This window comes from Cucurbita maxima, unplaced genomic scaffold (genome assembly GCF_002738345.1).
Source record: "Cucurbita maxima cultivar Rimu unplaced genomic scaffold, Cmax_1.0 Cma_Scf00004, whole genome shotgun sequence".
In the NCBI taxonomy this organism is placed as follows: domain Eukaryota; kingdom Viridiplantae; phylum Streptophyta; class Magnoliopsida; order Cucurbitales; family Cucurbitaceae; genus Cucurbita; species Cucurbita maxima.
In genome coordinates, this window is record NW_019272020.1 from 3027065 (window position 1) to 3039449 (window position 12385).

The 12385-nt window shown below is 36.7% G+C and overlaps 2 protein-coding genes across 4 annotated transcripts; one reads left to right on the forward strand and one right to left on the reverse strand.

The window, feature by feature from the left end:
• Positions 1 to 2691: 2691 nt before the first annotated feature.
• LOC111478114 (probable beta-D-xylosidase 6) lies at positions 2692 to 5939 on the forward strand. Of its 2 annotated transcripts, none has more exons than XM_023122219.1 (6): positions 2692 to 3624; positions 3759 to 3925; positions 4007 to 4104; positions 4213 to 4563; positions 4694 to 5110; positions 5275 to 5939. In XM_023122219.1, the coding sequence occupies exons 1-6, from the start codon at positions 2881 to 2883 to the stop codon at positions 5877 to 5879; spliced, it is 2382 nt and encodes a 793-aa protein (XP_022977987.1). In that variant the 5' UTR covers positions 2692 to 2880; the 3' UTR covers positions 5880 to 5939. The 2 variants fall into 2 exon arrangements, with proteins under 2 accessions (XP_022977987.1, XP_022977988.1); XM_023122220.1 differs by having other exon boundaries at positions 4273 to 4563.
• Positions 5940 to 6474: 535 nt separating this feature from the next.
• LOC111478793 (serine hydroxymethyltransferase, mitochondrial) lies at positions 6475 to 11164 on the reverse strand. Of its 2 annotated transcripts, none has more exons than XM_023123261.1 (16): positions 10984 to 11164; positions 10667 to 10717; positions 10496 to 10582; positions 9957 to 10078; positions 9617 to 9693; positions 9299 to 9423; positions 8904 to 8996; positions 8697 to 8789; positions 8377 to 8574; positions 8094 to 8198; positions 7760 to 7825; positions 7603 to 7680; positions 7323 to 7434; positions 7140 to 7250; positions 6868 to 7044; positions 6475 to 6637 (listed from the first exon to the last, which is right to left on the reverse strand). In XM_023123261.1, exons 1-15 carry the CDS (start codon positions 11071 to 11073, stop codon positions 6896 to 6898), a joined length of 1557 nt encoding a protein of 518 aa, XP_022979029.1. In that variant the 5' UTR covers positions 11074 to 11164; the 3' UTR covers positions 6475 to 6637; positions 6868 to 6895. The 2 variants fall into 2 exon arrangements, with proteins under 2 accessions (XP_022979029.1, XP_022979027.1); XM_023123259.1 differs by having other exon boundaries at positions 6475 to 6626; positions 6879 to 7044; positions 10984 to 11163.
• Positions 11165 to 12385: the final 1221 nt, after the last annotated feature.

Below are 12385 nucleotides of genomic sequence, written 5' to 3' on the forward strand. Positions count from 1 at the left end.
AAAATATAGCTTCAATTACTGTGGCCTAATTAAGTAATTAAGGGGGAATCTAAGGTACGGTTGGTTCATCAATTATTTATAAAAACTTAATTTTTCTTCTTGCTATAACATTAATTGTGATTGCGATTTATTTGTTGTCTTATATATTCTCCGATTACGGTAAGAAAAAAAAAGGATTAAGTTATTCGACTCCAAAATGGTGATCTGTCAAACCATCATATGAATACCTATTTGAATGATTTACCCACTTTTGCCCCTACTTTACTAAAGCTATCAAAACAAAAAAAATCAAAATTCCATCAGGGTTTTGAATAACTTTCTTGACTGTGTGACTACTCCAATCAAATTCAAAAGTTTGTAGTATGAAAAGTTGGTAAATTTAAAGAACAATATTAAAAATAAAAATAAAACGTACAACTAACTGATATGGTGCAGTGAGGAAGGTGGATATGTTTAAATCTCCATCACCATATTTATTATATTGAAAAATATATAATTATATGACGCAATAAAAATGTGGGGTCACATAAAATAAAATAAAGTGGGAATTGATTTGAATATTATGGTTTAAGGTCCATTTTTATGCGCTGTAAAGTTGGGGCGCAGTAACATTATTGAGCAAAAAAGGGCGTTTGCTTTTTCAATCAATTCGTTTTAATTAACATCTTTTTATATATTGTGATTTTTAAAAATTATTTTAAAATTATTTCTACTGCTACAAAAAAAAAAAGTTGAAATTGACTTGAAGCCATCAAGTTTTGATTAAATTGCATCCCAATCCCCACCACTTGGGTTTATAAAGTAATTATACCCAAACGCATCGCCCAACTGCCCCCGACCATCTGAAACAGACACCAAACCAGACCCCATACCATGTGTGACCCTCAATGTCTTGCGCCTAAGCTCTTTCTCAATATTGCTTTTTCTTTCGTCTTCTCTTCAAGTTGTACTAATTTCAACCACAATCAAGAATTTCCCAGGTGAGATGAACTTGAACACGCGTGCGCACACACACGCGAAGATGTTGGTGTTTTGTATTGGCATGAAAAATGCCCGTGTTTGGTAGGAAACAAAACACAGCGCCCATGACAACAACGTTGTTGTCTGCTTCCTGTTTGACTCGGCTGGGGCTAGGGTTTGTTTGTTGTATTGTTGTGCATCAGCAGCATCTTCATCATCCATCATTCATCGTTCATCATCCTTCCTGTATGAGCCCATACTACGTATCTGTATGCCTTCTCTTCACTGTTAGTGAACATAGGGATGGATGGACGATTGTATTGTAGTGTAGTGCAGTGTAAATTCGGTTAAAAAAGATGGATGGTGGTAAAATGGAGTTTAGGGTGTAAAAAGTAAAAAGTAAAAAGAGGGGAGTGTGAGAATGTATGAGGGGTCATATCAGGATAAGAAAACGAGGGAGGGAGGGAGGGAGGGAGGTCGAAAAGGGAAGAGGCCTCAAAAGAAGTGGGGTTTTAACGATATGTGGGTGAAGGTGTAGGGCTTTCCCACGCTCCCAGCAAATGCCCAATGCTCCATTTCTGTTTCTTGGCTTTTTATGCAATCATAAGCCCCCCTTTTACTATTATTTTATCACACACCAATTCCCATAATACCTTCCTCTGCCTTCTCTCTGTCTCACACCACTTTTCCTTCCTTCCTTCCTTCCTTCCAATAATGTATATCATATAAGTTCTCTTCCCTTTTCCTCCTCTCTTCCTTTCCCTTTCTTCCCTCGCATACCCTAAACCCTAAATAATCCTTACTCAAACTCAAACCCACACACTTTTCAACACTAAATTCTCAGATACTTCTTCACAACACATATATTTGATGCCTCATCTCCACAGTTTCAACTTAAACTTCCTCTCAATTCTTACCTTTGATTTGTTGCGAAAAGGATAGCTGAACCACCAGTCAACCTTTCCTATAATCAACTAACACATAAAACCCTATTTTCTCGGGGACCCCCTCCCAAAAAGAATCATTAAAACTCTTCTTTCCACTTTTTCTTCAAAATTTTAAAACACGTCTACTCAATAATAATTTCTACGTTCTTATAAGAAATGCTTTGTTGTTTTATTGCTTTATTCCGGATGTTTGGATCTAACCGTTTCACAATTTTTCTCCATCTCCGTGAGATTGACAGAGAAATTAAATTTTTAGTATTAATCAGAAGAGTGAAATGAAGTTTTATTATTATTATTTCTTTAATTGAATGTGAGAAATGCAAAATTTAGTCGAAACCATTAATAATATAGTTAATGTTAGTTTGAAACATAAAAAGGGTTCATGTTAGTTTGAAGACAACAATATGTTCTACTCATGTACTGTAGTATTATACCCTCCCATTATCAAAATTGACAAAATTCCCCTTTTTCTTCGATTATTGCACAAGTGGCATCGGTATCTGGAATCTAGTAATTAAAAGAAATCGCATCTTTATCCCCTGCTTTTTTATTTGTTTTTTTTCTTTTCAAAACCGATGTTTCATTTGTTGGCCCAAATTCAGATCTGAATAAGAGTTCTAAGGCCCAATTGACATCTTGGCCCAAATCGGAAGGGGTTGTATTAATGGGCCATGATGTACAATGGAGGCCCATACTCATAATAGACCATCGCGGTCCATGTCGCTACGTACGGTGTCTGTCTGCCACGTGTCTCCCCTATCATATTCATATCCAGCACCAACTGAACTGAAGTGGTAGAGGTAGAACGCTGATCGATTAAATTCCATAATCAGAAAGCACAATTGAATCTTCGCCCCTCTCTCTCTCCGCGAGTATCATATCCAAATCCATGGCTCACGTACTTGTTTCTTAGCTCCACTTCACTTTTCATCCTCTTCTTCGAGCTCAAATTTTTCAAGATACAATTTTTAAGATGTCAATTTCATGGAAATCAATTTTGATCTTCTTCTTCTTCTTCCTCTTCCTCTTCCAATTCTGCAAATCATCCTCAGAACTTGAGTTTCCATGTGATTCATCCCTCCATCGTTCCTACCCCTTCTGCAACACATCCCTTTCCATTACAGCCAGAGCTCAGTCCATACTCTCCTTACTCACTCTCCAAGAAAAGATCCAACAACTCTCAAATAACGCCTCTAGCATTCCTCGCCTCGGTATTCCTTCCTACCAGTGGTGGTCCGAGGGCCTCCATGGCATAGCCACCAACGGTCCCGGTGTGTCCTTCGATGGCCCCATAACTTCGGCCACGACCTTCCCACAAGTTCTCGTCACGGCTGCATCCTTTAACAGAACTCTCTGGTTCTTGATTGGGTCGGCGATCGCTGTCGAGGCTAGAGCAATGTTCAATGTTGGGCAATGTGGGTTAACGGTTTGGGCCCCAAATATCAACATTTTTAGGGACCCCAGATGGGGAAGAGGCCAGGAGACTCCTGGTGAAGACCCTATGGTCGCTTCGGCGTATTCGATTGAGTTTGTGAGAGGTCTTCAGGGCGGGAATTGGAAGACAGAGCGTGTTCTTCGAGATGGGTTTGGAGAAAAGGGGAAAATGGAGGAAGATGATGGGATGGATAGTTTAATGGTCTCTGCTTGTTGCAAGCATTTTACTGCTTACGACTTGGAGAAATGGAAGAATTTCAGTAGGTATACCTTCGATGCTGTGGTAAGATTTACATTCTTTCTCGCTATGTATCACCCAATTTTTAGCTTTGTTCATTCAGCTAGTTTGGTACCGATCCAAGATTTGAAACATCCCACTGCCATCTCAACTGGTTTAGTCTAATCATATTTTAGTAGGTGACAGAGCAAGATCTTGGCGATACATATCAGCCGCCTTTCCGAAGTTGTATTCAACAAGGAAAGGCTAGCTGCTTGATGTGTTCTTACAATGCGGTTAATGGGGTGCCTGCATGTGCAAATCCCGATCTCCTGCAGCAAGCTCGAAATGATTGGGGATTGAAAGGGTAAACACTTCCCTTTAGCTGTTGCACCAACTAGAATTTGAAGGATGTTGGAGTTTTATTCCTTGTTTCAATCAAATACAGGTACATCACCTCGGACTGTGATGCAGTAGCCACAGTTTTTGAGTACCAAAAGTACACCGACACCCGTGAGGATGCTATAGCTGATGTTCTAAAAGCAGGTATTGTTATGCCTGCCTGCCTGCCATGGATTAGCCACCTCTAGTTTCACTCAGCTTGGGGTTTTTTGTACTCTAAGATGTGGTGATGAGAAACATAATTGCTTGTAGGAATGGATATTAACTGTGGTACTTTCATGCTTCGGAATACCAAATCTGCTATCAATCAAGGAAAGGTGAAAGAAGAAGAGTTAGACAGTGTTCTTCTCAATCTTTTTTCGGTTCAAATCCGTCTTGGACTCTTTGATGGGAATCCAAGAGAGGGGAAGTTTGGGGATCTGGGAGCACAAAATGTTTGCACTGCACAACACAAAACTCTGGCTCTTGAAGCTGCAAGGCAAGGAATTGTGCTCTTGAAGAACCAAGACAGATTTCTTCCGTTGGATAAGAATGCCATTTCTTCATTAACCCTTATTGGATCTTTGGCTAACAATGCAAGCAAATTGCTTGGAGGTTATGCAGGTGGGTTTTTCTTGATTACTCTTTAACTATGTTCTAGTATTACCTAAACTAGATTAGGGTTGCTTTGTTCTTTCTGTAGTCACTCATCTTGGTGAGCTAAAGCAATCAAAATATTTGTTTTGCTGATCAGGAGTTCCCTGCAGCCAAATGAGGCTTGTTGAAGGATTTCAAGAATATGTAGAAACGATATTCTTCGCATCCGGTTGCCTTGATGTGCCATGTGCATCGGATAACGGATTCGACGAAGCAATTCTTATATCAAAACAAGCTGATTTTGTTATTGTAGTGGCTGGACTAGATTCATCTCAAGAAACTGAAGATCTAGACCGAGTTAGTCTTTTGCTACCTGGTAAGCAAATGGACCTTGTATCTTCCGTGGCATCAGTAAGTAAGAAACCGATAATTCTTGTGCTCGTCGGTGGAGGACCGCTTGACATATCTTTTGCTAAGAAGGACTCGAGAGTTGCAAGTATTCTTTGGATCGGTTACCCCGGGGAAGCCGGTGGGAAAGCTCTAGCTGAAGTCATCTTTGGAGACTATAACCCAGGTTTGTATCTTCACAACTCACTGGTTTTTTAGTTCAACAATTGTAGAATGGAGATCGAACCATTGACCTTTGCTCGAATAACACATTACTCAACATATTTCTAAAATCAGCTTCGATTACAGCTTGTGACTCTGTCTTACAAATTATTCTCAACAAAACCACAGGTGGACGGTTACCCGTAACATGGTATCCAGAATCATTAACCAATGTTCCTATGAATGATATGCACATGAGAGCCGACCCGTCTCGTGGTTACCCTGGAAGAACTTATCGATTTTATACCGGAGATAGCGTGTATGGATTCGGGCAAGGCCTGAGTTACACAAGTTTCAAGTACAAGTTGTTATCAGCACCAAAGAAGCTGAGTCTTTCGGGAAAACTCGACTCGAAGTGTAGCAGAAGAATGATGGCGCAAGTAGTAGATGGAGTGAGTGTGAGTTACATGGAAGTTGAGGATGTAGAATCGTGTGATTTGCTGAGATTTCACGTGAAGTTATCAGTGAGTAACATTGGTGAGTTTGATGGGAGCAATGTGGTGATGCTGTTCTCTGAGTTTCCAGAAGTTTTGAAAGGCACTCCTCAACGACAGTTGATCGGCTTTGATCGCTTGCATGTGAAGAGACAGCAATCAGCTCAAAGCAGCATATTGGTGGATCCTTGTAACCATCTTAGTATGGCAGATGAATATGGGAAAAGGGTGATTCCTCTTGGTGATCATATAATAAGCTTGGGAGACTTACATCATATTATTTCAATTCAGGTCTTGTGAATTGAAACCTTATAATTTTGTAATAATATTTTAGGAAACTAAATGAACCATTTGAACTCATATTTCGTTTATACTATTTTCAAATTTAAGAACAAGATTAGAACATTTATATGAGTTTCAGATGCCATTTGATTAAATAAAAAGAATTAATAAGACTTGATAAAGTTTAAAATTTGTTATACCTACAGAGATTACTTTCTACAGCTTTTTCACGAACGTACATTATAGAAACAACTTATTGGTGATTGCTTTGGCGGGTGCCGCTCTGCCGACATGTCGTAGCTTTTAAGTTTATTTTAACGGATATTTTTATTATTTATTATTTATTATTCTAAGATAAATGGCATTTTCTTTTTTGAGCCCTTTATGTTTTAATTTGGTGGAGCGTGGAAGTGATATTACGAAACTGTACCGATATTTATGCAAATACAAAGTAGGATTGTTTGATAAAATCCGATTAGAATGAACGGCATCCTTTCCTTTATAAAGGCCAGGATCTATTTGTTTTAAAACTAAATAATTAAAAGTTCAGCTATCATAATAATCAAGTTAAAATAGATTTAATAATTAATATATTCTAAATGATGAGAAACTATTGAAAAATAAACATGCTGGACCAGGTCAATTTATTTTGGTAGATAACTTCAATATGCATATTATATACACCTCAAAATCCGCTAAATTTGAGGACATAAAATAATTAAAACTTACATACTTGACATATGGCCCTTTCTCGACTGCTTCATCCTGTTCCAGACATAAATGAAAAACACAAACATTTTAGAGCATATTGATTTCACTATAATTTGTCTTGTTAAAGAAAATGATCAACTATATATGGCTACATTATAAGAATTATTTAGATGTTAGAATATTTTTTCATGGTAATCTTCCAAAATCTAAGTCTTCCATGCAACAATGAAAACAATAATCCAGTTACGTTATTAATACAACTAACCATATCAGATAAAAATATTGTCATCAGTAATGATCTCATACCAGACAAGATTTCTTTCTTAGCTCTTGTATTTCATTGTTTCCTTTTCAAAACCAATTGTAGGAAATTTCTTTGCGTATTCCTCAACATCATGTCGTAGCTTTTCAATCTCAGACTGGACGTAAGGAGTAGACTGCATTGTGGTCAAGAAGTCTTTCAATTTTGTTCCTGGAATAACAGATCTTAGAAGGGTCAGCCCCATAATTGGCCAAAATAATAAATGGCTTGTGGTCGTAAAATTAAATTAGAAAGGCTTTAGGAACCTTTGGTTTCTGCTTTGATCTTTACGGCTAAGTTCACTGCAGCATCAAAGAACTCTGCTACCTTAGCGAAATCATCCTCAACAAATCCTCTGGATGTAAGAGCCGGTGTTCCTGAATGATAGATGGATATTAGCTAAACTGATGGAAGCCATAAATGGATATCAGCTCAATTTTGGATTTTACCCATTCTGATACCACCAGGAACCATAGCTGAGACATCTCCAGGAACAGTGTTTTTGTTGGCAGCTATATGAACTGATTCTAACACCTTCTCAACTCTTGACCCATCAATACCCTGGAAAATTTGTTCTAAATAATAGTCAAATTTTCACCTTTTTTTTCTAATCAAGCCAATCTTCTTTTATTAGATTATTAGTCTCTCTGAGCATTTCAATTCACAAACAACTCCGAAAGAAAAAAACTTCTTTTAAATAGCTAAACAAAAGCAAGGAGCGTCTCTTACCTTATTCTTCAAATTCACTAGAACTAAATGATTCTCTGTTCCACCAGAAACAAGTTCATAGCCTTTCTCAACGAGAGACTGCATTAGTTTTTTTTAATAAAGTCAGCCAAACTATCACAAGTAAAATAACGTCTCGTTCCTGGTATGAAATAAATACCTGTGCAAAAGTTGAGCAATTCCTAAGAACTTGCTCTTGATACGCTTTGTATTCTGGAGTTGTTGCCTACATCCAAAAAATATCATCAAAAAGGAATTTCAAATTCACCAGCTCAAAACACTATATTAATTACAGCCAAATTGGACTTAGTCTGACTTGAACTTCATCATTATTTTGATCTTTTCACTTAATGAAACACAATCTTCATCCTAAGAAAAAAAGTCTAGTTGGTGCAACAATCTAATGCTGCAGTACTGTAAGTGCAGAAGAAAAGGTAACAACTAACAGTTCCAAGTAAAATCTATGAGAGGAAAGTGCTTATGATCACACCAACCTGTTTCAGTGCAACTGCTAAACCAGCAATTGTGTGGTTGTGCGGACCACCTTGAAGACCAGGAAAGACGGCCTGATTGATTTTGTCCTCATAGTCATATAACACCTTAAGAGGGATGCAGCAAGAGATGTTTACGTTATTACAACTTCACTCAATAGCCTCAAAGTTGCAATTCAGTAAAATTTGAAAAATCCATCTATCCTAAAGTGAGAATAATGAATAATGACAGGAATCCTAATGGCAAGGATAACATTTGCACTTATCAAAAACAAAACATAAGTACCTCCCGGCCTTGTTTATTAATCTCTTTCACTCCTTTCCTGAAAAAAATCATGGCTCCACGTGGGCCTCGAAGTGACTTGTGAGTTGTGGTGGTTACAACATCAGCATATTCAAAGGGTGAAGGGATGACACCAGCTGCAACCAATCCACTTATATGTGCCATATCTGCCAACATTATAGCTTTTTGTTTATCACAGACCTGTCAAAAGGCTTAGCAAATGTGAGCCTTGGACCATCCAAGATGTGGCTTGAGATCAAGACCACAACTTTCCATACAATTTAAGTGCTCATTTTGATACACATGAAAGTCGATGAATTTACCTTGCGTATACGTGCATAATCATATAGACGTGCATAAGCACTAGCACCAGCAACAATTAACTTAGGTCGGAAAAGAGCAGCACTTCTCTCCATCTGCCATTTGTAGTTCAACGCTTAGTAACGTGACTTGCAAAGTATTATTAATGGCCCAATTTCCACCCAATGGAATTATATGACTAATCCAGTAGGTTCAAAATTGCAGAATACCTGGTCATAGTCAATATAGCCAGTGCTCTCATCCAATCTATATGGCATTGTCTCAAAAAATATAGACACTGCAGAGATCTTTTTGGTATCAGTCTGCACAATCACGAAATAGAAGTCTTTTTAATTGTTACTTAAGCAGGTCCCAAAAAATGATTTTCAGACAAGGATACTTATTATTGCAAAACTTGCCCGAGGAATAATGTTTCAACATGTTACCAATATTTGTTGATAAAAATAGAAAACTGCTAATAAGGAACTGGTTGTGACACCTTGATAGATTGATGTGGAATATATATTACAGAACTAGAAAAATAGTAGTAATTAAAAAATATAAAAATAAATAAAAGATACAGAGGCTTATATCAACAGAGAGTTCTCCAGAAAGTTAAAGGCACCTGGTAACCATGAGAGAGATGTCCACCGTGAGGAAGATCAAGTGCCATAATCCTATCATGAGGTTTTAACAATGCGGTATAAACTTGAAAGTTGGATGGAGAGCCAGATAAAGATTGGACATTCACTGCAATCAAATGGGATATACAATTTTTTTAAAAAAATTTGTGAAATAGCGAGAGTTTCCCAGTTAAACATTTCTGGCCAATGCATAAGTGAACCTTTCTCCATTAACCAATGGCCGTATGGCATTGGATAAAATATATATGCTAGCTAGTGATTCTAGACACTCCTTATTCCCACACAACTATTTTAAATACCTCCCCATTTTTCTGGATCCAAACGAAATGCTTCCAGAGCACGTTTTTGGCACAAGGATTCGGCCATGTCAATGTACCTACAATGTACAAATAACGATGATGATTATAACAAAATGAAATCTTCAGTTCTACACCAAGAAGGGATTGGAGTTGAGGAATTATATGAAACAGTTTTTTGGTTATAATAAGCTATGGGCATCAAATAACAAGAAATTAATTTTAAAAAAAAAAAAAAAAAAACATAAAACCAATGATGGCACCATGTGTCAAAGTGAGCATAGCTCAGTTGATATAAAGTGTACCCTCAACCAAAAGAAAAACAAAGATGACTTCCACGTACTCATTTCCTCCGTAGTATCTAGCCCCGGGATAGCCTTCGCTATATTTGTTAGTCATAACAGATCCAACTGCTTGCATCACGGAAACGGAGGTGAAGTTCTCAGATGGTATGAGTTCCAGGCCCTTGAAGAAAAAAAAAACATTATGATTTCCATCGAAAGTTGAACTTCAAAGAGAAATTAAACACTTCACCCTACTATATATGAAAACACCATCTATTAAGGGGAGTGGTTAACTAACACAGAGGAACTGAAATTAACAAGAGAGAAAATATTTACATAAGTTGTCAACAGGAAATGCCCGAGAAAAAACAAATTCTTCAAATGGATTGAGTTTAGCGTTCAGCGAGGCTTTCAATGAAATGGACTCGGAAAGTACTAGTACCACATGCTATCATTTCATCCCAATCAAGCCGATTTAATTGAATGTATGTTCAATGTTGCTTGAACAAATAAGTATCAAATTCTTCCACCAATTAAAATAAAATAAGAACTGCCAACAAAATGCACACAACACAGTTATACAGAGAAACTGTTGTACCTTCCATTGTCTGGCCTTTTCGAGTTCAATTATGTTCGCGATTTCCGGATCAATTACCTCAAGCGGATCATTCAATTGTTTAGGCCACTGTAAAATATGCTACCATAAGCTAATCTCAGACGTGAAATGCGAGTATAGACAGAATAAGAAGAAACAGACATATTGAATTACCGGAACGCGTGGTCTCTCCTTGTCATAGACAGCTTCGTTGGGCAAAGAAGACTAAGAGAATAACAAAACCAATGAAACAGTTAACGATTAGAACTAGGAGACTGCGAATTATACAGTAATCCATATAGATGATCTCTTCTGTTTCTTGATTGTGTAACATGAGAGAACGCAGGGGTAACTGGTCTTAATTTACAAAACTGAAACAGCTCTCTCTCTCGTAGTAGTAGTGAAGTGAGCAGCTCAGACATGCATTATGCGGAGAAACAAAGAATAGTATAAAGAAAAGGAAACAACAATAAAGAGAATAAGAAAGAGACCAGATAGCAGAAAGAGCCGCCATGGAGGAGGTGACGACCGGGCCTGTCAATGGAAGAAGAAAGCCTTCGTAGTGCCATTGCCAGAGCCATATTCTCTCTGGTTTGTTTTATGAGGTCAGAGGAATTTTAGCATTTGAGGTAGTCCGTTTCTTCTTTTATTCCCCTCCAGTCATCTTCTTCTCTCCTATCCATGCCTCACACTTCCAAACACACAAGCTGCAAATTTTATTATTATTATTTTTTAATTAAGAAAAAAAGTTCCTGCATCTCTAATTTTCTAATTTTTAAATATAAATGTTAAATCCATCTACTTAGATTAGTAGCTAAAATTGACTAATTAAGTTAATTCGTAAATTTTACAATAAAATAACAACTTATGATATGATTTGACCGTTTAATCATACAATTCTTAAAAGATTATACACAGTTTTCATTTTTCTAATATATATGCGCGCGCATTGAAAATTAACCGCATAAATCCCATCCAGACTTGGAACATTTCCAAGCCACAAAATAGTATATATAATTTTTTGAAAATATATACATATTGATTTATTTATTTATTTATGAACAAGCCACAAAAAAAAAAAAAAAAAAATCAAACCCAATTTTTAAAAATCAACTTAGGCCACAAATTTTCCTGCAGTTTCTCTTTATAGGCCTAGCTGTTTGGATATCATAAATGTTGTTTAAAGCATGAAAATAACAAAATTGGCGCATCAACTTCCATAATATTCAAGGAACAATACTAATACAGTTTCTCCCTACAAAATTTCAGTTCACAAACATTATTATCCTCGTCATTAATTAGTTCAAAATCAATAATATTGCTTTTTTTGGTTCGAGTGGACTATGACCTGTTCTTGCTTAGAAATGCGACAACTAACAAATCCCGCAGGAAGTGTGTCGGGTGCGACCGGCGAAGATGAGGTTGTTATCACACTCACATGGCTAAACTATTATACGACCTCTACGCATTCCCAATCTATTAAATCTGTACTAATAAGAAAAAAAAAAATGCAACAAAATACTGTTTTTGAATAATTTTAATTTAGATAAAAGGAAAATGCAACAACATAATTAAAACCAGCCCCATAGTTTAGCCTTTAAAATAAAGTATAATTTATTTAATTTTGGAAATCTTATTTTCTTACCCCAACTAAACTACACATGAAGCTGTCTGAGTACTCACCTACTTGACCTCTGCCACCAATGATATCAAATCGATCATGCCATTATCATTACTTAATTTTAAAACTATTTTTTATTTTTTTAAAAAAATTAGGGACATAAATTTATATTTATATTTTACAGACAAAATAATTTGTAAAGATGTATTAGAGGCGCATGATTATATTAAATAGATTAGGAAATTATTTGAAGAAAGTATAGAGTAAGTATT

Bases quoted from the DNA above. Each gene is read 5' to 3' on its own strand.
- LOC111478114 (XM_023122219.1), top strand. From the start codon at position 2,881: ATGTCAATTTCATGGAAATCAATTTTGATCTTCTTCTTCTTCTTCCTC. The intron at 3,926-4,006 runs GTAAACACTTCC...AATCAAATACAG, and splicing joins AATGATTGGGGATTGAAAGG to GTACATCACCTCGGACTGTG. The intron at 5,111-5,274 runs GTTTGTATCTTC...ACAAAACCACAG, and splicing joins CTTTGGAGACTATAACCCAG to GTGGACGGTTACCCGTAACA.
- LOC111478793 (XM_023123261.1), bottom strand. From the start codon at position 11,073: ATGGCTCTGGCAATGGCACTACGAAGGCTTTCTTCTTCCATTGACAGG. The intron at 9,694-9,956 runs GTACGTGGAAGT...TGTACATTGTAG, and splicing joins AGATACTACGGAGGAAATGA to GTACATTGACATGGCCGAAT. The intron at 7,435-7,602 runs GTAAGAGACGCT...CAAATTTTCCAG, and splicing joins TAGTGAATTTGAAGAATAAG to GGTATTGATGGGTCAAGAGT.